Source organism: Nipponia nippon, unplaced genomic scaffold, assembly GCF_047370975.1.
Source record: "Nipponia nippon isolate SJK-2023a ecotype South Korea unplaced genomic scaffold, ASM4737097v1 scaffold_15, whole genome shotgun sequence".
Classification (NCBI taxonomy): Eukaryota; Metazoa; Chordata; class Aves; order Pelecaniformes; family Threskiornithidae; genus Nipponia; species Nipponia nippon.
Window position 1 is genome coordinate 8383524 of NW_028262331.1, and position 21490 is coordinate 8405013.

The 21490-nt window shown below is 40.3% G+C and overlaps 2 protein-coding genes across 5 annotated transcripts in view; both read left to right on the forward strand.

The window, feature by feature from the left end:
- The first annotated feature begins 67 nt into the window (after window positions 1-67).
- Window positions 68-20102, forward strand: INTS2 (integrator complex subunit 2). 2 transcript variants are annotated; one of them, XM_087752295.1, is made up of 24 exons: window positions 68-418; window positions 930-1068; window positions 1772-1874; window positions 2121-2234; window positions 2932-3062; window positions 3160-3333; window positions 3886-4112; window positions 4943-5068; window positions 5660-5731; window positions 5827-5941; window positions 6608-6676; window positions 7186-7320; window positions 7809-7985; window positions 8689-8797; window positions 9809-9913; window positions 10384-10548; window positions 10737-10938; window positions 11482-11607; window positions 13167-13356; window positions 14321-14566; window positions 15579-15686; window positions 17061-17166; window positions 17344-17520; window positions 18379-20102. In XM_087752295.1, the coding sequence occupies exons 1-24, from the start codon at window positions 126-128 to the stop codon at window positions 18546-18548; spliced, it is 3579 nt and encodes a 1192-aa protein (XP_087608421.1). In that variant the 5' UTR covers window positions 68-125; the 3' UTR covers window positions 18549-20102. The 2 variants fall into 2 exon arrangements, with proteins under 2 accessions (XP_087608421.1, XP_087608422.1); XM_087752296.1 differs by having other exon boundaries at window positions 14321-14488.
- Window positions 19866-21490, forward strand: part of BRIP1 (BRCA1 interacting DNA helicase 1) — a 66108-nt gene continuing 64483 nt past the window's right edge. For all 3 annotated transcript variants that reach the window (XM_087752294.1, XM_087752291.1, XM_087752293.1), the window contains exons 1-2: window positions 19866-19999; window positions 20388-20603. The gene's annotated coding sequence lies outside the window, so the exon portion shown is untranslated. The remainder of the gene's footprint in view (window positions 20000-20387; window positions 20604-21490) is intronic.

The window sequence follows — 21490 nt, forward strand, 5'->3', positions numbered from 1 at the left end:
GAAAGGGGCGGGGCCGCCGCCGGCCGCGCGGCGCCGGGGTGACCTCACTTCCTGCGCCCTTCCCGCCCGGACGCCCTCGGCGTGCGCCGGAAGAGGGGGAGCGGCGGCCGTGAGGGGGCTCCGCCATGGCGGAGTGCTCCGGCCTCCAGTTCGTCAGCCCCTACGCCTTCGAGGCGATGCAGAAGGTGGACGTGGTGCGCCTGGCCGCGCTGAGCGACCCCGAGCTGCGGCTGCTGCTGCCCTGCCTGGTGCGCATGGCCCTCTGCGCCCCCGCCGACCAGAGCTACAGCTGGGCGCAGGACAAGAAGCTCATCCTGCGGCTCCTCTCGGGGGTGGAGGCGGTCAACTCCATCGTGGCCTTGCTGTCCGTGGACTTCCACGCCCTGGAGCAGGACGCCAGCAAAGAGCAGCAGCTCCGGTAACGCGGAGAACGGCGTCTTGCGGTGTGGCTTTTCCAGCTGTTTTAGTTGTGGCTGCTGTGGGAGCGCCGCGCCGGCCTGGCCGTGCCTCTGCTACTGCTTGTCCCTTGATACTCTCTTAGGAAACCCCCCATTTTCGACAGAGCAGCATACAGGGAGCTGGGTTTAATTGTCTGCCTGGGGGACCGGTGGCCGGGGGTGCGGGGTGCGCCTGGGGGGAGCTGCCCGGCCCGGGAGCGGGCAGGGGAGCGGCTGGCGCTCCTCTGTGAGGAGAAGGGACCGGTCAGGTGCATGCACTTTCTTGGTGGTTGTCTGTGCTCCTGGGGAAGAGAGGCCCTTGAAACTCTGATAATCTACTGAATCGGATTCCATGATGCGCTATGGTTACAAGTGTCTTTTCTGGTCTTTGGCATGGTAGAAGAAATCCCTACAGAATTACTGTCTTCCTTTACCTGATGAGATTTCTGTGTTTGCAGAAACATTTAACAGTTGTTTTTAACCATCTGTTAGGCACAAGCTAGGAGGAGGTAGCGGAGAAAGCATCTTGGTGTCGCAGCTTCAGCATGGGCTGACGCTGGAATTTGAGCACAGCGATTCCCCTCGTCGGCTTCGTCTCGTACTTAGCGAATTACTAGCAATTATGAATAAGGTACATTTCTCCATATCTGGGCACTTGTGAATTTTGTGTCGGTGAAAATGCACTCCGGATAGCTTGATGTGCTGTCTGGTTCTGTTTCTGCTGGTGTGTGTGAGTGCTCTTCTCCAGTTCTTACCTGCTTCACCAAGATTTAAAGTCTCAGTCTAATTGAGTGGTAGCTTGTGATTAAACTTCTTATGAACCCAGCTTCCTAGAGGATTTCTTTCTTCCTCAGAACAAATGAGGGTAATCTTTTCTAATATGGTACAGAGCCTGGATATTCTGTAATATGCTGTACTCAAACATAATGTGATTTTGTGATGCATCAGTGCAGAAATCATATTTGAAAACAAAATTATGACTTTTTGCCATCCAGTTCTTTGCTCCTATTGCAGTATGATATTAGCCACTGCATTTTTCATGCCCCCTCTCCCCCAGCATTTTATTTTCCTTGTGTAAATTTACCATGTTTTTAGAATTGTCAGTGAGCTATTTCTCTTTCTTCTGGAAAGAAGAAATGATACTAGCTGTATTGACCTATTTCCACTAGTAAATATTTCTTATGCTAAACACTTTACTTGCCTGTTCTGTGCTTATAGCTGTACATTTTTGAGAGTTTTTAATGTATCCAATCTACTGAGTTTAAAGTCATAAAAACTGAGCAGACAAATTGCTTCATAAAACCTGTTCAGTGATGATGAATGATGTCTTGTAGGTGTCGGAATCAAATGGTGAGTTTTTTCTCAAATCTTCTGAGCTCTTCGAGAGTCCTGTTTATCTGGAGGAGGCAGCAGATGTTCTCTGCATTTTGCAAGCAGGTGTAGTATTCTGTATTTATAGTATATTCTAACTTGTTACAAATGTAAGAAAATAACTTTTAGAGCCGTTGTGACTGATTTAAGGTTAATCTAGGCTGTCTAGCTCTTTGAAAGAGGAATAGGTCAGATTGATTTTCCATTTAATGATTTGAGCATATTATTGAAATGCACGTTAAAAGCAAGGTTTTATTTGTTTCATAGTGAAACACTGTGACTTTTAAAACTCTTTTTTGTTTTTTCATCCAGAGCTGCCATCGCTGTTGCCAATAGTTGATGTGGCTGAAGCTCTGTTGCATGTTAAAAATGGAGCCTGGTTCCTCTGCCTTCTGGTGGCCAACGTTCCTGATAGCTTTAACGAGGGTGAGTTACAGTTTCTTCTTGTCCAGCTTACTTTTTCTAAAGGTATGAAATGATTTCTAGCAGTATAGTTAATTCTGGGCTAAGCCATGTGTCATAAATATTTGAACGGGAGAGTGTTTGGCTTATGAAATATAATTTGAATGCATTTATACCTCGAGGTGCTGATAGGCTCTCATTCTTATCGTGCTCATTCCCCTTTTTTGCAACCTACTTGTAGACTCGTGTGCATGTTGGAGCTTTTTCCTCTGTAGGTCACCGTTGTAAAGGCTGACTCGGGCAGTGAGTGACTGGGACTGTGAACCTGGTCTAGCCTTGCTATTAGTTCTTGTCCCTCAGACTGAGCCACATTACGAGGTGAAAAATTTGTGTTGACATTGCCTGTTTAGCATCCCTTACCTCGCAATAAGATTTCAGTCTCCAAGGCTGTCAGATGCACAGGTTATATTAGATAGAGTGCGGGTAGTAATTGGATGATACATAAATCTGTAATGACCCTGTAATTTCTCTGAGGAGAAAGACTATTTCTTTGTTCTGCTTATGTAGCGTAGATCATGAGTTCCTGCCCAGACAAGATTTGTGTGGCCCAGCTAATAAATCACAGTGAGCTGAACAGAATGGCTTGGCTTTGTGTGTTTATGCTTATGTGGCTTTCTGTTGGAAAGGCCAGATTTACTTACACCTCCTGTTGGCTATTCAGTCTGTAGAGGTTTGATTAAGAATGGTGAACGGCAGGATGAGGAAAGCGTTGGAGGCCGTCGTAGAACAGAAGCACTTCGCCACCTGTGTAAAATGAACCCTTCCCAAGCTCTAAGGGTCCGAGGCATGGTGGTGAGTCTGTCATTAGTCTGTCATGAGAATCATAATTATGATCCTTATTGGAGCTTTAAAAACAAAGAAGATGACTGAGCCTGAGCGTTTTATCTAGGTGGAAGAGTGTCATCTACCAGGTCTTGGTGTGGCTTTGACCTTAGATCACACCAAAAATGAAGCTTCGGATGATGGAGTGAGTGACCTGGTATGTTTTGTGAGTGGTTTGCTACTTGGAACAAATGCAAAGGTTCGAACTTGGTTTGGAACTTTTATCCGAAATGGCCAACAGGTATGAAAATCTTTAAATATTCTGCTTTTTAAAAAATACTCTTACAGCTTGCTGTAACTCTTCTGGATGTGGGCACCCATATTTGTTTGAGTGTATGTAAATCCTGTGGCGCGTCTTGGAGCAACCTTTACAAGGCAGCATCTTCTTATGGGACCGTCAGGCCTATAAACAGTGTCCCTGAAGGCAGCTATTCAGTTGTTCCTCTGAGAGGTATTTAGGTAGATGATTCAATAGGTGTGGAAACCAGGGAACTGTAAGTTCGTAATGTTAACCTGATAAATACGTTCATCCTCAGTGTTCGCAATAGGAAGTTGCATCTTGACTTGCTTAGTTAGCTGAGTTAGTTAAAGTTCGTGTTTTGATGTAATAAGTTGTTGTAATATGATCACGTGTTGCCTGTTGCCCTGGTACTGAAAACTGTATTTTAAAACAATTCCTCTTCCCCCCCTTCTTTTTTTTCCTTGACTTCATCTTATGGAAGCTCTTATGTAATACATTGTTTGATGGGATGGATTTTACATTGTTGTTCTCATCTTTTAACCTCTTACACAGAGAAAAAGAGATAATATCAGTTCTGTGCTTTGGCAAATGAGGAGGCAGCTGCTCCTGGAGCTCATGGGAATCCTTCCCACGGTTCGCAGCACACACATTGTTGAAGAAGCAGATGTTGATATGGAGCCAAATGTGTCTGTGTATTCAGGACTGAAGGAAGAGCATGTCGTGAAAGCCAGCGCATTGTTACGTCTCTATTGCGCTTTGATGGGAATTGCTGGGCTGAAGTAATGAATGTTTTAATGCTCTGTGTTTTTTATTCGCTGTCTGTCCATTTAAACAGGGGTTGAGACCTTTGGGCCCTTTTAACACGAGCTGTCTCTTAATGCCATTGTGTCCTTGAAACAGTCTTGGCAGGCCTCACCAATTTTAGTACTAGGGGAGGCCCTTCTCACGTGCTGAGGGCTGGAGTTGCCAGTGGATGGAAGTTTCTTTATCTTTGTAGTGCAGAGAGCAAACGCTATGTAATGCTAAGGTCTGTGGAGACAGGTATGTTTTTTACTTTCTGGTACTATTCTCAGCAGAAAAGTTTTTTCATCCTAATGGTAAAGATCCATTTATCAACATTGCTGATTTTTTTTTATCTAAAATAATGCAAGAAATGTGGTGCTCTCTTTAAAGCTGCAAAATCAGTTCTACTGGCTTGTTAAAAGAAGTCTAGGCCTAAGTGGTTGGAGCAATGTGTAGAAGAGAAAGCAGCTAAAAACTCTAGCAACATACCCGACATGAATTTAGAATTTCTATTCCTCTACTTTTACTTTTTAGAGAGTCCTAATATAGCATCTTCATGCATTGTTAGTTTTAATTTAGGTATTTTGTGCTAATAGGCAAGATTATATCCTGGGGCAGTTTTCTCACTGTTGTTATCTCTTAACAGAGATTTTTTTTAAGTTCAAAGAGAATTGCCATTTAATCTTGATACTCGTTTATTGATGGCAACTTGATAAACAGATTAAATAACAGAGAAAATTTAATCTTTAACCATTGTGATGAGATTGGAGATCTCTTCACTTTTAAATTAGCAGTGTGGGTTTTGTTCTTCTTCTGTCCTATTCAGACCAACTGATGAAGAAGCTGAGCAGCTACTGCAGCTGATGACCAGCCGACCTCCCGCAACTCCAGCTGGTGTTCGCTTTGTGTCCCTTTCCTTTTGTATGCTTCTGGCCTTCTCCACTCTTGTCAGGTACCTCTCAATAAAGGAGGAGCTTGAGATGTTACTGGTTTAGCACCGTTAAGGCAATGACCTCCCCAGAGCTGCACAGTTTTTCTCTCCTAATTCTTTATACAGATCTCCGTATGTTGGTTGAAGGGTTTTGTCTCACTCTATGATGAGTAAATTGATGTTCCACTCAGCTCTCCCTCTTGTTTATAGCAAATCTTTTGAGAAGGGAGCATTGGCATTAGCTTAGTTTGGAATGATTTTTGAAGGCTAAAGTAGGCCTTACTAGTTCACTTTTCCATTGAAAAAATTTATGGCTAAATTCTTTAGAGACCCTGTTCAAAGGAGTAGCAATGTAGGTACTTAATGGATGTAGCTTTCTGCTGTGTGCATTCAAGACAAGAAGTGTGCATTCAAGACAAGAAATTGCCTGACAGCTGGACTGAAGTTTGTGCTAAATATCAGTGCCTATCAGCTGTTTGATGCTAAAGTGAAAGTGACAAAAAGTCTCCTGGCATAAGATTCCTCAAATACTGGCTTTTCTGCTAGTAATTGTTAGTAAAACTAGCGGTAGTTCCTGGGAAAAGGATCTTTTATTGATTTTTCTTTGTGCAGCACCCCAGAACAGGAGCAACTCATGGTAATGTGGCTTAGTTGGATGATAAAGGAAGAAGCTTACTTTGAAAGGTGAGAGCAGGCTTCTTTTCGTTTTAATTATTCCAGTAATCTCACATTTACTTATGTCCTGTTGGAAATTAACTCTTCCTTTTTGTCATTGTTAGCATTTCTGGTGTGTCTGCTTCTTTTGGAGAGATGCTTCTCTTGGTAGCCATGTATTTCCATAGTAATCAGCTCAGTGCTATCATTGATTTGGTCTGCTCCACCTTGGGAATGAAGGTAAATCCTAAACTATTTCTAGCACATACATTTCTTTGTTAACGTCAGATTTTTACTGTGTATTTATACTCTTTTATTTACTTTAGTTTTGATATCAAGAACTTTGTTTTGCTCATGTACTTAAAGGAAATGTAAAGTAACAAAATGGGTAACTAAATTAGTTCCTCTAGAAAAACATTAAACTATGCGTACCTCTTGATACAGAGAAATGTTATAATAAAAGTACCTTCAAAAAGTGCTGACTTCTTGAAATCATTATTTGCAAGAAATAACCTTTTTTAGAAGATTAATTGAAGTAGTTTCCAAACTGAGCTGCAAACGTTTTATTTTAAATAGTTTAAAGAAATACCTATATATGTAATGATTAATTTCTGAAAATTACCGAGGGAGACTTGCCTTCAATTTCCTGTCGTGAAACAGTGTCTCATCAAATGTAAAAGCTAGGTAGGTAGTTTTTAGGATAAGGAAGATGTGGAGTGATGAAGTTGTGACATTTGAAAATATTTTTCTTTTACATCTGAAGTATAGATGTGAATGTTTTCCCAGCATCCTAGTGAAGACAAGTTTAAAAAGGTTAAAAGTTAACAGTGTATAAAATAAATTTGGAGTACTGATTTATAAGAAAGCTAGAACTTAAAATTACAAGTACTTTCTTCTTTGTTTCAGATTGTTATTAAGCCCAGCTCACTCAGCAGAATGAAGACAATATTCACACAGGAGATTTTCACTGAACAGGTATTTTAAGCCTAGGTCTTCCCCCCCACCCCTTTTTCTTTCTTTCTTTCTCTCTTTCTCTCTTTCTCTCTTTCTCTCTTTCTCTCTTTCTCTCTTTCTCTCTTTCTCTCTTTCTCTCTTTCTCTCTTTCTTCTGTAATCGCTTCAGTTTGACCTACAAGAAGAATCCAAGCCCTGCTGGTACTGAAGAGCCTTGGCTCTTTCTTTTTGTACTCTGATCTGATTATGCTTTTTGAACACTTGGCTTTTTTAAATAATGGGGAAGCAAAGGAGAAAAGTTGTCCACTATGACATTATTTTTTGCAGTAGCAGGAAATTGCTCACAAATGCAGTATGTATTATACACATACTGTATTAAACTACATTAAAATGTTCTTCAGCTTCCAAACAGCCAAAAATAAGTAAATGCCAGAAAGAATGTAGGTGTGTAACTTTGTCACCTTGTGCTTATGCATTGTGATAAGGTGAATATTTGTGGTAATTTTCTTGTTAATTATAACTTTCCTTTAGGTTGTTACGGCCCATGCAGTTCGCGTGCCTGTTACAGGCAATCTCAGTGCCAACATTACTGGGTTTTTACCTATTCACTGCATTTACCAGCTTTTAAAAAGTCGATCATTCACCAAGCACAAAGTATCCATTAAGGTATGACCTTCATTTTATTTCTGTTCATAATTTTGAATGTTGACTAGGTTTTGCAGGCTGGTTTTTTGGTTGGATTATAGGAACAGAATTCTTGATGAATCTTATAGCCTATTACCATGTAATTTAAGGAGGTACTGTGTATTAGGTTAGGGTACCCAGTTTTAGCTCTGTAATCCAGAGACCATAACGTAGTGAAGTTAAAAATAATAAGAAAGTTATCTCTCTCCCCCTGTCTGTGCTTAATAAAATTGTAGTCAGAATGATAGCTCCAGCCGGGACAAGTTTTATTGGTGGATCTGTACAGAGCAGGGTCCAGGATACGCGGTTTATGAGCAGGTCCAACTCAGAACTGGTATTACACTTTCCAAAGTCAATGCCTCGTTCAGTTACATTTTTTTGTAACTAGTTAAAAGGGGATGTACTTGCAGACAAAAAAAAATAGCCCTCCAGCTTTGAAACGGAACATGTAATGGCATGGTTTTTTCTAGGACTGGATCTATCGGCAGCTCTGTGAAACCACCACTCCACTCCATCCTCAGTTGCTTCCTCTTATCGATGTCTACATTAACTCCATTCTTACTCCTGCATCTAAAGCCAACCCAGAGGCCACAAATCAGCCTGTCACAGAACAGGAGATACTGAATGTTTTTCAAGGACTCTCTGGGGTAAATGATTTCTTTGCTTCTTTTGTGTGCTTTAATGTGAACATGTAGTTCGGTATTTTGTAAATATGCTTGACACAGATTCGGTAAGTTGCCTCAGTTTTTGTCTTTAGTGCCTGTATAGTAAACTGCCTCCACCTACAGTGATGGTCATGTGTTTTGAAGTGAATCTTGTTAGTGCTGCGCAGATTTTTAGGAGGATTGCTGTTTGTCCCTGTTTTGCCCTTTTTCTTGGGAACTCATCACCTCACGCTGTTAAAAATGAAAAGCACTTCATGGATTGAAAAGTGGAGGTGTTTATGCAGGATTCGTACAGTTTCTGTACCAACCTGATCTTGTTAGATAAAAATAGTATTTAACTGAAGCACTCTAGCTGTTTTTGAAAGAAGCATTTTCATTTTGATGGAAGTATGAGAATGGTCACTTGGACACATGTAGAATGAGTGGTAAGCATTGACTGGTGTTGGAATCCTGGGATGACTCCTTATTAGTGTCCCAAGATATCAAAAACACATTTGAAGCTCATTTAAAAAAAAAAAGAAAAAAAGAAAAGTTCCCTGCAACTTTGAGCTTGGACCTGATATGGCTTGATATTTTTATACAAGGCTTACTGCCTTATCTTTCTTCGTATTTGTAGGTAAATCCAAATTTTTGTTCTCAAGAGTCAGGAATGCAACGTGACCTTTGTGTGTGGTTTTATATACAGGGAGAAAATACTCGTCTCACTCAACGATACAGCATCACAACACAGTTGCTTGTCCTCTACTATGTCCTGTCGTACGAAGAAGCACTACTGGCAAACACAAAGATACTAGGTATATGTGAGTGCATCAGTGGAAAACAGATTAACTGAAAATTAGATGCAAGAGAGGAATTCTTACAATAACCAAAATTCATGTTGCTGTCAGATTCAAGCACAGCATAAAAAGTTTAGATTCTTGTAATAAATACAGCGTTGCTGCAGAAATTCAGGAGATAAAGTTGCTGCAAAAACTCTGTAGTTGAGTAATTTGTTTTCCAGATTAAAAAAGGTCCAAGCTGGCCAAAAAGTTACCAGAAATGTTTATGACCCTCTAATAAATACAGCAACAATTAACAAAGACTTCTTAATTACTTCACATCTTCATTTATTCATATGTCATCAAACTTGCACACACATTTCTTTGGATTGGCCATTCTATAGGTGACAATACTGAATGATCCCTTTTTACCTTTGAAATTGAGACTTTAAATCAATTCTAAAAGGATGTTGTGTAGTTTATTGATGGAGTTTAATTTCAGTGAAAACACAGTGTTTATATCTGGTGGGTGTTCTTAACTGCCCTTTTTGGGGTACAAAACTTCCAGCATTCATCAGTGCAATTTTCTTCATGCTATTCATAAGACCGAAATACTATAAAATCAATTACAGTTCTTCCTGCATTTCTAACTTCCACCTCACTACAGGGTGTTGTGTTTGAATACAGTTTGAATTCCACGTACCAGCAGATAACTTTTTTTAAGAATAAAAAGCCCTGAATAAAGAAAGTGCAGATTTGACCTGTGATCTCAAAATGAGTTGGACTTGGTCAAAGATAGTATGGAGATCTTGTGAACAAATGTAAATGCCAGGAAAATCTTTAAATGGAAATGGTCACAGAAGTGGTTTCCTGAAGACCTTGATTTAATACTCTTAACAGTAATGAGGTGTGTTATTGGGATTTTCTCTGTTTTACCTGGATAATATAGAGACAAGTGCTTTACATTTTCTTTATTGATTCAGTTGGGGAAATAATTTTTTCCAGCTGTAACTGTTATGCGTGGTTTCTTGTCCTGTTCCCTTATAGCTGCCATGCAGAAAAAACCCAAGTCTTACTCTTCAGCATTAATGGATCAGATTCCAATCAAGTACCTCATCCGGCAGGCACAAGGACTGCAGCAGGAACTGGGAGGTATATCTGTGTGTGAAAGTCTAACGTGCACGAAGAAGGAAGGCGAAGCGTGTTTCCACCTCTGTGGCTGTTGTCTGTTTCATAGTGTGCCTTCCTTTCTTTTAAAATCTGTCAGTAGTAACTAGTGAGATTACAGATATGTTTGAGGAGTAAGAGCAAAAGTTTGCGGAAGGCAGTTCTTTCTAGAGTAGGTCCTACCTACCTAGCGTAGGCTTTAGAGTGGGAATTGCCTGAGAATTTGTAATTATTCCAGACTGAGTTTAAGAGTTACTGTAGGGTCCTCCCACCTTTCCAAAAGGTCACTTTTCCTTTCTGTTGGAGTTAGAATATCAGGCTGTAAACATGCAACATTGAACTTCTTGGCAGTCATTCAGTTAAGGTCTGTTGTTGAAATGATAGGCATAAAAATGTTGAGGTGAAAAATGTAGCTACTTAAATCTGAGATGCATACTTTCTTAATATCCCTAAAGGCTTGCATTCTGCACTGTTACGCCTTCTTGCAACTAACTATCCACACCTCTGCATTGTGGAAGACTGGATCTGTGAGGAACAGATCACGGGCACTGATGCCTTACTGAGGAGGATGCTTCTTACAAACACTGCGAAGAATCACTCTCCCAAACAGCTCCAAGAAGGTAACTGACTTCATTTGAAGCAAGCAGTGGTCTTTCTAAATTGGTTGGTGTATAGTGGGTTTGGAAGTGTGTAGCCATTTAATTCATGTGATCATACTGCATTTGTATAATGAAAATGTTCTGCTGCCAAGTCAGAAAAAATGTCAGAAGTCCAGTTTTACCAAGATCCCATTGTCTTTATTTTATAGCATTTTCCATGCTGCCTGGAAATCACACCCAGCTGATGCAGATCTTAGAACATTTAACGCTTCTCTCAGCTGGTGAATTGATCCCATATGCAGAAGTATTGACATCAAATATGAATCACTTGCTGAATGCTGGAGTCCCTCGGAGGATTCTTCAGACTGTCAATAAACTTTGGATGGTTCTTAACACTGTGATGCCAAGAAGGTAGGTTCAAAATACTGTTTCGTTTGTTGTTGCAGATAGGTGGAATGCCATTTTCTGTTTCAAAAAGAAGAACATAGTGCCTTTGTCTGGGAAATTGGAGGTTGTGACTGAATAGAATGTGTTGGAGTTGCATTCCTTTTTGCTTTGTTGAAAATTTTAACCTTTGTATTTAAAAGGAAGGTACTTCTTGTTCTCTGGGGAAAGGAAGTCACCAGTTCGCTTAAAATACAGCAGTATGATTTTATAGTGTACATTGTTTATGATGAATTACTGATGAAACTCACTCCAGTAAGAACATGCCTTTTCTGGGGAAGTGGACGCTCTATTGCAGTGAAAACAATTTGGTTGCTGTAATTCCGGTGAATGTAAGTTAACTATATCTTGGTTAACTTCAAGGGCTGCAAATGAAGTATGGGGTTTTTGCTCCTTGACAGGCCTAGAAAAATACAGGTAACTGAGATAAGTGAGTGTCCAGATGCTTATGTGATCCCTTTTCTCATACGGATTCTCTCTTAAAAAATCATAAAAATAATCTCATTTTAGGTTGTGGGTGATGACTGTTAATGCTCTGCAGCCTTCAGTAAAAATAGTCCGACAGCAGAAATACACTCAGAATGATCTGATGATTGATCCTTTGATTGTACTGAGATGTGATCAGAGAGTTCATAGGTAAGCATCTCCCTCCTTTAGCTTTTTATATTCTGTGGTACTTACGTTGATACATAATGAATGCTAAACATAAGGGTGTCTCATAGAAAACTTGTAAAAGCTTTCAGTACTTCAAAACATACTTTCAAACAAATCATATGAGCTTGTAAGTTCCTTTTTTTTGTATGGAGCTTGTTGGTCAGAGGACTGAGCGAGCTGTGCATGCTGTTTCAGCGTGTCACGCTGTCCAGCTGAGTGTCTTGTTGGACAACCTTACACCCAGTTCTATTTTGGAAACTTCAGGATTTGTACATAGACCATCCATTTTAGATTTGTGTGTGGGAATTTGTTCTAAATAGACATTGCAGCATGCCTAAAATGGCTGCTGCCACAGGGTGGTGGTGGTGGTTGAGGTTGTAGCTGTAACATCCTTCCACTGCACGCTGTCTTTTGCCATCCCTCATGGGCCTGTAGGTATTCCATCTTTTTGGGTAACAGTTTCTGCCAGTGGGTGCTTGATGGATATGACAAAGGTAGAGTTGCTTAATTTCTCAAGATAGTCTTTTAGCAGTACTTAGAAATTAGGTCTTCTAGATGTCAGTGATGATAGAGAAGGATGTGTAATGCTGCTTTATGGCACTGATGCAGAAGAATAAGCTGAGAGTTTTGGTAGTGAAAATGATCATAACCGACAGCAATGGGCCAGCTTTTAAGGAGAATATAAAATAATGCAAACAATAAGTCACAATGTATAAATTAGAACTTTGCTTTTTCATAGTAATGAAGAAAATTGCATCTGTTATTCTAAAAAAGATAACAGTTAATAATTTTAAATGTACTTCAGCCCCTAGCTTTATTCCTTGTGTATTCTTTTTCACATTTTCTGTCAGTTGTGGTTTATTTTTCCCTTTTTTTTTTCATCCTTTTGTTCGTAATAAATGGCTAATAGTCAACTTGATTTGTGCTTCATGTTCTTGTTTGTATGCATCCATCCCTCCTTGCCTTTTAGCAATTGAGCTGTGAATCCAATTTTCATATGAGTTGCTACAACTCTGCTAGACTTCAAGTTTCTATTGATGACATCTTTAATCCCCAACTGTACGTGAAATATTTAAATGTATGGCCCTTCAGCCCTGGATGCAAATGCAAAATCCTACTTTTCTAAAACTGTTAGGGAGATCTATAATGCAACATGATTTGCAAACTATCATCTTAGTATTGTGGACACAGTTCAGAGCTTGTCTGCCTTACTTTTCCTCATCATTCAGATCATTATTTTTCCTTACTTCACATACAGCCAATACTTTCTGAGTTTCCTTTGTTCGTCAGAAATTAGGCTCTTCAGCAGTTCCTTGTTTTTGTAGAGTGTACGCATACATGTGTGCGCATGAGAGAAGCAGGACTGAATGGCAGGGCAGCAGGAGGGATTGTGACATTTAGTGTTCTGCTCTGTTAGGGCAAACAGCTTTAGTATGAACCAGACTACAGCCAAATGAGCCTTTGAGGAGTGCTTTTAATTTGTTCATATTATTACTGTCTTATTGTTCTGCCTACTGAAATGTCTTGTGTTCCCGTATCAGGAGTCCTCCTCTGATGGATATAACTTTGCACATGTTGAATGGCTATCTTCTTGCCTCAAAAGCTTACCTCAATTCTCACCTAAAAGAAACAGCAGAGCAGGACATTAGGCCATCCCAAAACAATGCAATGGGTCCAGAGGCCCCAGAAGTTACAAGGGAAGAATTAAAAAATGCATTGCTTGCTGCTCAGGTAAGGTGGGAGAAATGGATATTAAATGTTGTGAGGAAAGACAATGATAAAACAGAAATACAGAAACAGGAAATTAAAAAAGGAAACCTTTTTACTTCTTTTTTTACCGACTTCTGTTACCACAAAAAAGAAAACTGCCTCTGTATTCAGGTTGTTAAATGTTTTCGGTCTTCTGTTTTCTGCTCTGAAGCATTGTGTTGGTTAACTGCTTTGATAGTGTTCTTTTCTGTTAGAACAGAAGAGTTCTGCTTACTAGCCCTTTTGCCTTGTTGATTGTGCTATCAGAGGCTCTTTCTGTATTTCGATTTGGAGCAGTAAAACAGGAATAAATGTGACAGACCTATGCATGATCATTTGAGCTATGTTATTTAAGAGAGGCAGCCAGCATTGTAAAGTGTGAGGCTGAAGAATGGTTAACTTACTTAGCTTGACATGATGGGAATTCTTGAGTAATCCTGTTTCACAGACAGTCTCTTCTTACCTCTGTCTGGAAGAACGTCACATATATGGTCCCTATCAGAAGATGATTTTTGAGTTAATAGGAAGTTTTATATTGAAATGAGTAGTGTAGTCTTCCCTTGAATTCTCTGAGTTACATGGCCACGTGCATATTTTGTCTGATCTGGATGCTTTAAGGGGCCATTGGACCTTTATTTTGAAACAATGAGATTCCTTTTGAATTTACTCTTTTGATCTGTGATTATGATGATCTGTTGGATTTAAGCTTTTGTTCTTTGAGCCTTGATTATCTGTCAGATAAAGTGTTGGGGTTTTTTTAATGTTCTACAGGATTTGTGATTCTTGAACTGAGTTGTTTTTATGCTATGTAAAAAAAAAAATCTGCAGCTAGAAATTCTAGCCACCGGGCAGTCTTCCATTTCTTAAATTGTCATTACTTTGTATTTGATTTCTGTGATTTCACTGGGGTTTTTTATGCATGTTCTGTTGCTTACTTTCTTCACAGGACAGTGCTGCCGTGCAGATTCTTCTAGAGATCTGTTTACCTACAGAAGAAGAGAAAGCCCAGAGCAGTAACACCCCCAGTTTGCTCAAGAGTGTTCATAGTACTACAGGCCCTAAGAGTCCTGAACTAGAAGAAGAAGATGATAGCTTGCTGTGTAATCTTCGAGAGGTCCAGTGTCTGATCTGCTGTCTACTGCATCAGATGTATATAGCTGATCCCAACATAGTCAAACTAGTTCATTTCCAGGTCTGCTTTGCACTGTTTAGTCCTTCCATGGTTTCTCTGGTTAAGAAAGGGCCAAATAAAGTGGTCAAGGGATGTTGAATGCTGCTGTTGTGTTCCTCAGAAATGATAATGGCCCACTTCCCTGCTTCATGTCTTGCCAAATTTTTATTACCTACATTTCCTCCGGATTTCAGTGCTTGGACTCTGTGTTGTAGCCGAGAAGGGAGTAGCTAAACCATGCCTGTTCCTCATCATTAAACACATGCTTTGTTTGTGCCTCTGCCCTTTTTGATACCAAAATAGTTTGTCCATTCTAGGCCAAGGAAAACTGGCCTAATCATCTTATAATTAATTGTTCCACATCTTCTGTGGGTTACTTTTTTCTGGCCATGTTTTAAAATTAGTATACTCATTATTCAAAACTGTAATTTGGCTTCAAATGTAAACATCTTATCTTTGTTTTTTGTTAGGACACAGTTTATCTCTTTAGAGTGGAAGGAGAAAGGTTGCCCCTGCCAAAGCAGCTGTATGTCTTCAAAAAAAGAAGGGGGGAAAGATTAGCAAATTTTTTAATATAAATGTGTTTTTAGTATGTGTTAAATTGGCCATTGCCAGATGGCAGTCCCTTTAAAAGGAGTTAATTTGCCTTGACCTGGAACTGATTAAGTGACTAAAAAAGTCATAATGGTGCAGTCGTGAAATAAGCAAGTTGGGGCCTCTGGTGAAGTTTGGAACACAGGGGACAGACACAGAAGGAAAGGGTCACTGCAGCCTGGTTTAGTTTGGGGAGTGGAGGGAGAGTTTCCATGCAAATAATACATTGAGGATAAAGAACTGATTCAGACCCTGGGTTTCTCACCCGGCCTGCCTGCTGTTGCCTTGGGATACAGGTCTGTTGCTTATAATTCTGAACAAAAGAGATTTAGAAGTATATGAGTTTTGAAAAATGCATTAACACAGATCTAATTTAAAATCTTACTTGAAGCAGAATTTTTAAAACACCTTTGACATATCTGTTTTCTTAATCACGCAGGGTTATCCATGTGAACTGCTGGCACTGACAGTGGCGGGGATTCCATCGATGCACATATGTCTGGATTTCATACCGGAGCTCATTGCCCAGCCTGAACTTGAAAAACAGGTACTGTACAGTCATCTAGTTTGAGAATCACTGGAACTACTTAACCCTGATGAGGTATTGGTTAAGAGGAGAAAATAAAAGGATCACTAAAAAAAGTCTTGTTCTAACTTGCCTGGGATATTTAGGTAATATCTGTAGCACTTTTACCTTAAAGTAAAGGCCCGGCCCTCGCCCCCAAATTGGGGATTGTGACAACTCCACTAACATATCTCTGTACAGTTGTTTAGGAAGTACTCATGAATTTCAATACTGGCTTCAAGAACATGAATAAAATTACTTTTCAATAATGACTTTCATTCATTCTTTATATTGAGTATAAATCATCTGGCAAAGGTTTTGCCTACTTAGTTTTTATGTGATACTTTACAGCTACAGGAACTTCTATGAGGATTTAAATTTTGAAATCTTTTTTGCAAAGGTATTCTGGAGAAGAGATGAAGCAGCCTTAAGATCAAAATTTTATTCATTCTCATGAAAAGTTTGACTACTAAGTCTTTTTCCAGAGAATATTACTACTGTTTCTTGAAGCAGGCTTGGGACAAGACTGTAAGGTGTAAATTTCTAAGTCAATTTAAGTTTTTCCTTTGCCAGTTGTCTTACCAGTTCTTCCCCTGGTCTAACTGCAAGAACAAAGCCTGATAGAATGACACGTGCGGCTTTCCTCAAAGTTACGCTCTTTGAATCTGAAGAGTGGTGGTTTCTTCTCACTACAAGCTCAGCAGAGGGGGAGTCAGGAGTTTGATTTTGAAATGTTTCACCAATATTTCTGAAGGTCTTCTCATGATGATTATGAAAAACAATGGCAAATAATCGTTCGTTATTACTTTCTAAAGCAATTTGTAGACCTCGATTTGGTATAGCGTGACAAGGGGAGATGACATATTTGGCTAGTTGTAGGTAATGGGAATTCGTTGGGCTAAAGATTCCTGTTTTCTATATCAAGCCAACTTTGTAGATGTTCTTATTTAATCCCTTCTCAAATACAAAGTTACTGCTGATGAGAAGCCACTCAACTGAAGTTAAAACTAGAACACATTGGACCTTAAACAGCTTTTACAAGGATTATATTGTAAATTGAGTGTTGCTTTGTTGCTCATTGTTAACGTTAGAACAAATTGTGTCTGCGGGGGAGATTCTGAAATGCTAACACTGGTACTTCGATTAATGTCCGGTATGTGGGGGGTTTTTTTCTTAACGTCAGCAGAAAAATTTCACAATAACTATTATTGAAACTTCTCTGACTTTCATTTCCTCATTGGCAAAATAGGGAATATTTACTAACTCATAAGTTCCGTGAAGAGCTTTAGATAGAAAGTGCAAAGCAATCTGTAACTTTATTGCTTGTTTCTCTTTTGCCTTTCGCCTACTTAACAGATATTTGCCATCCAGTTACTTTCATTTTTGTGTATCCAGTATGCACTACCTAAATCTCTCAGCGTGGCTCGTTTAGCTATCAATGTGATGGGAACCCTTCTCACAGGTAAGCACTCCAGCAACCCCTAAATACATTGTTGTGTAAATTAGAATTATTTGTCTAGGCTGAAGGCAGTTTTGTCTAAATGCCACTGTGTTATTACAATTGTAAAAGTAACAACAATTCTTGACTGGATTTTTATAATAATTCCTTTTTACTTAACCATTTCCTTTTCCTTGATAGTTTTAACCCAGTCGAAGCGCTATGCTTTTTTCATGCCGACCCTGCCTTGTTTGGTGTCATTCTGTCAAGCCTTTCCTCCTTTGTATGAGGATATTATGTCTCTGCTGATACAAATAGGACAAGTTTGTGCCTCTGATGTTGCTACGCAGACAAGAGACTTCGACCCAATTATTACACGTAAGTAAAGTACCTTGTATTTCAAAAGTAACGTTGTGGTCCCAGGGAGAAAATTATGTTAATGTTTCAAAAGTTTGAGTGTAGTTGGAATGCAGTATGAAAAGTACTGCTGTTGTCTTGTAAATGTAGAAGGAATAGGGATCGGTGGATTTACTGGACTGAAGGAGAGAGTTTAGAGGCTAAAGGGGCTGAAATTTACCCCTTTTATTACACTTTGTACTGCCTTCCTTCTGTTTTATTTCCCTGCTTGTATCATTTCAAGATGTATCCCTGCATGCAAGTGTTGTGCAGAGAATTTGCCATTGTAGCCTTAAGGATTGAAGACATGAGCAAAGGCTGTTGGCTTTTGAGAACACAAGGACGTTTCAACCCCTCAGCTGAGGCATAATGGCCATATAAATCTTCCCAGTCTGTTGGAAATGCAAAGTCAAATGAGCTACCTGAAGTCTTACAGATGACATAGCATGGTTGGATAAATATATAGTGATTATGTGAACACGGATTAACCGTTTAAGTGTATCAGTTGATCTTGAGCATGTTTTTGTCTCTTTCTTTGTCTGAAGACAAGTGCCCTGTTCATGTGATACAAGGTTCCCTGGTCCTATTTATGCTGGGATATTTACGTTAAAAGAAGAGGGAATATAAAAACACCCAAAGGAGTCAGACATAGGTGAAAGAAAAAGAAATGTTGTAGTGTCTCTAGAAATAATCTGCGGAGTTAAGCCTAGTGCATGAAACAGCGTGGCTCAAATTTGCAATTTCATAGCATACATGTTTGTGTTATGGGTGTAATGCAACAATTTTAAAAAAATATTTATTTATTTAGATGTACCTTGCTGCTTCTACTTAATTTTCTAGGTCTCCAGCAACTAAAGGAGAAACCATATGAAGCGTCGGGACTTTGTAAAGATTCATCTAACAAAAGTTGTTCCGGGGACATTGCAAGCATGGACCCTGATGTCCGGTTATGCCACTGTGTTGAAAATACTATCATTGAAATAATTAACATGAGTGTAAGCGGAGTTTAAGAAGAACGCAAATGAAATTGTACTGCAGCTAGTCCCACGGTCTGTGGTGTCTAAATTTGGAGAAAGCTGTGAAAGTGGACTGAGGAACTGGAACACAAGAAGTCCATGTTTTTCATTCATTCGATTCAGTTATGGCTGAAAGTAAAAGAATTCTTTAAAGAGGCTTTTGTTGCTTCCAGTGAAGCTTTTGAGGCTGATGGGTTTGGTAAACAATTTCTAGTGAAACTGAGCATGATTTTCAGGCTTGCTCGGTTTCTGAAGTGATACAGTAACACACCCGGAAGGGTTTTATAATACTCTGAAAAGTGAATATTTAATTTGTTGAGCAAACAGCAAAATGATGGGTAAGAAAAATTTGAGATTGAAGCGCTTTTGTGTAAGTTAAGTGAACTACTGTTCCAGAGCCTTGCAGAGCAAGATGGAATAGAATACTCCAGGGAAGAATACTCCAAGAGAAGTGGTGTAAGTAACTTGCACCATCACACTGAGTACTAAGAAAATGCTTTAACATTTTAAAATTTGTGTTTCAAACCATTGGTCAAAGTTTCAGTTCATGAGATCAGGAACTTCATTTAAAGATCAGTCAGCCTTCATTAAAAGTTCGAAACTGGTCTGAAAGTTTCTTAAAAAAGAAGTACTAGTACTACAAAATGAGCTGTATAAATGTGATTTTTAAAGAATGTGTAATTTTTTGTGCAGCTCAGATGGTTTAGTATTTTTTAATACCACTTAGTTTAAAAGAGACGAGAAAGACTTCAAGAATTAAGTGCAAAGGTATCTTCAGTTGTCATCAGGATAAAATTTAAAAAAGAAATCAGTGTTGAGGGTGACTGTGACAGAAGCGAAATTTCCCTGTAATGAAAGGAATGGCAGATTTCAGCCGTACCACAGCGGTTACATGCAGCTGAATCCTTTGTGCTTCACGCATGAAGTCGGTTGTTCTTTCATATACAAAAGCTGCAGGATTTAGCCTTGACAGATGTGTTTCGTGGCGTTGCAGAAGGGGGTGTGTGGTGCAATATTTGGGAGTTTCTCAAAGGTTGCAAAAGCTCTTCTGTGAGGCAGCACCTGCTTTTGTGGCAGAGAAAGGAAATTAAGGTTTGGCTGTTGGGCCAGAAGTGAATGTAGTACTTCAGCACACTTGAATTGCTCAACTTGTCAATCCAGCACTTACTCTTTTCTTAAATGACAGCATCCAGGGTCCTTAAATAAGTAAAATACTTCTCAATTAAAACCAGTTTATATTCCAGAGATGAATGGTCCGATTCTTCAGTGTGGCCTTGGGAAAATCTTGCATCGCTTGTCTTCTGCCCCTGTTGGCCAGTGATTTAGGAAGGCTGCTGCTGAATTGCCAAAGACACTTGGGTTTGCGTTCCAGGACTACCGCCGTGCTGTAACCATCCAATAATACCATCAGGCTACCAAGTATATTTTTGTCATCTTGATGTAAAGTATGTAAATAATCTAAATGTATGTATTTTTTTTCCTCTCTTCTAAGTGTAATTTTATATGCTGTAGTGGTATTTAAATAAAAAAAATAGTGTATGATTTCGATCAAGTCATAGATATTCGTACTTTGAATTCAGAGGGAGTTGCCTGTATTAATTTTAAGTTTTCCAGGTTTACACCCAGTTGAAGCTGAGGGAAGCTTCCCCTGGGGTGGGAACAGCAGGAGGGGCCGAGGCCTCCTCCAGGGCCTCTCCTGCGTGGCGGTATTTAAAAGCTACTGACTTTACTAAAAATAATTATTCATTTTTTAGTCCCCAAGACACTGTTTTCTGTATACTATGCTTAAAACAAGGTAAAGAATAAAAAGTATTGAAGTATTCTGCAATACAGTTCCCCCACGGTAAACGCGTGGTTGCCCAGCAACGAGTACAGCCCGGAAGCCAACAAGGCCCTCCGTGATTGGTTCTAATAGCGCAGAGGTGGAAGGCGGGAGCGGCTTAGTCTGCGGCTTGCTGATTGGCGGCTCAGGGCCCTTTCCTGTCAGCTGATTGGCGGCGGGGCGGAGGCGGGAAGGACGGACGCTGAAGAGGGCCGCCGCTGCCTGAGGTGAGCGGCCGCGCGGCGCCGCTTGTCGCCTCCCGCGGGGCGGAGCGCGGCTGTGAGGGGACCGGGCTCCTGCAGGGTGGGAGGAAAGTGACTTTCTGGGGGGCCTCTGCCTCTTAAAGAAGATAAAGGAAACGGCCAGGTGCCTCTGTGTAGGCTGGGGCGGGGCGACACGCACAGGAGAATGACAGCGGCGTCCTCAGCGCTCCCTGCCCTCGGCCGCAGCGAGGCAGAAAAATTCTACCCAGGGCTGGAGCTAGAGTAGGGCCAAGGTGGCGTCGGGATTTCCCCGGGGAGCGGCCCCGGTCCTCCCAGAGGCGCTCCGGGGCGGAGCGGAGCAGAGCAGAGCAGAGCGGGACGAAGGGTCCCTCCGGTGTCCCGGGCCGGTGCCGCCTCCAGCCCCCTTTGGTGTTGAATCCTTCCCACCGCCCCGACGGGGGCTTGCTTTTTTCTTGGGCAAAGCTCAATTCAAAGTAGTGCTCGTTTGAGCGACCCCCTTCCTCCCGAATGTGTTAGGGAAAAGCCTTTTAATGGGGTGCGGTTACATTTTTAGAAGGAGGGGTAGGATGTAAACTCATATTAGCAACCTTTTTTTGCTAGGATTTCTTTTTCCTGTTGAGAAAATTGATGATGAAGCTGAACCATGCCGTACATTGGTGTTTTTTTCACGTATATGTTTACTTATTAAACTCAGATGAGGGCACAGGTTAGTGAGTTAATTTATCAAAGGCAACCTGCCAATTTAAAATTGCTCTTTTATTTTGTAGATGCTGAAAACCTATAAGAAAAAGAACTCTGTGTCATTTTAAAAATGTAGTCCTTTTTTTAAGTCATCTGTGCCCCTTCAGTATTTTTAATTCAATAATTTCAGCATTTTAGCATGATAGGTA

What these genes read in the sequence shown, in the direction of transcription:
- INTS2 (XM_087752295.1), top strand. Translation starts at nt 126, where the DNA reads ATGGCGGAGTGCTCCGGCCTCCAGTTCGTCAGCCCCTACGCCTTCGAG. An exon ending in GGCAAACACAAAGATACTAG is followed by an intron (nt 8,798 to 9,808) that starts GTATATGTGAGT and finishes GTTCCCTTATAG; the next exon opens with CTGCCATGCAGAAAAAACCC. An exon ending in TGTGATCAGAGAGTTCATAG is followed by an intron (nt 11,608 to 13,166) that starts GTAAGCATCTCC and finishes TTCCCGTATCAG; the next exon opens with GAGTCCTCCTCTGATGGATA.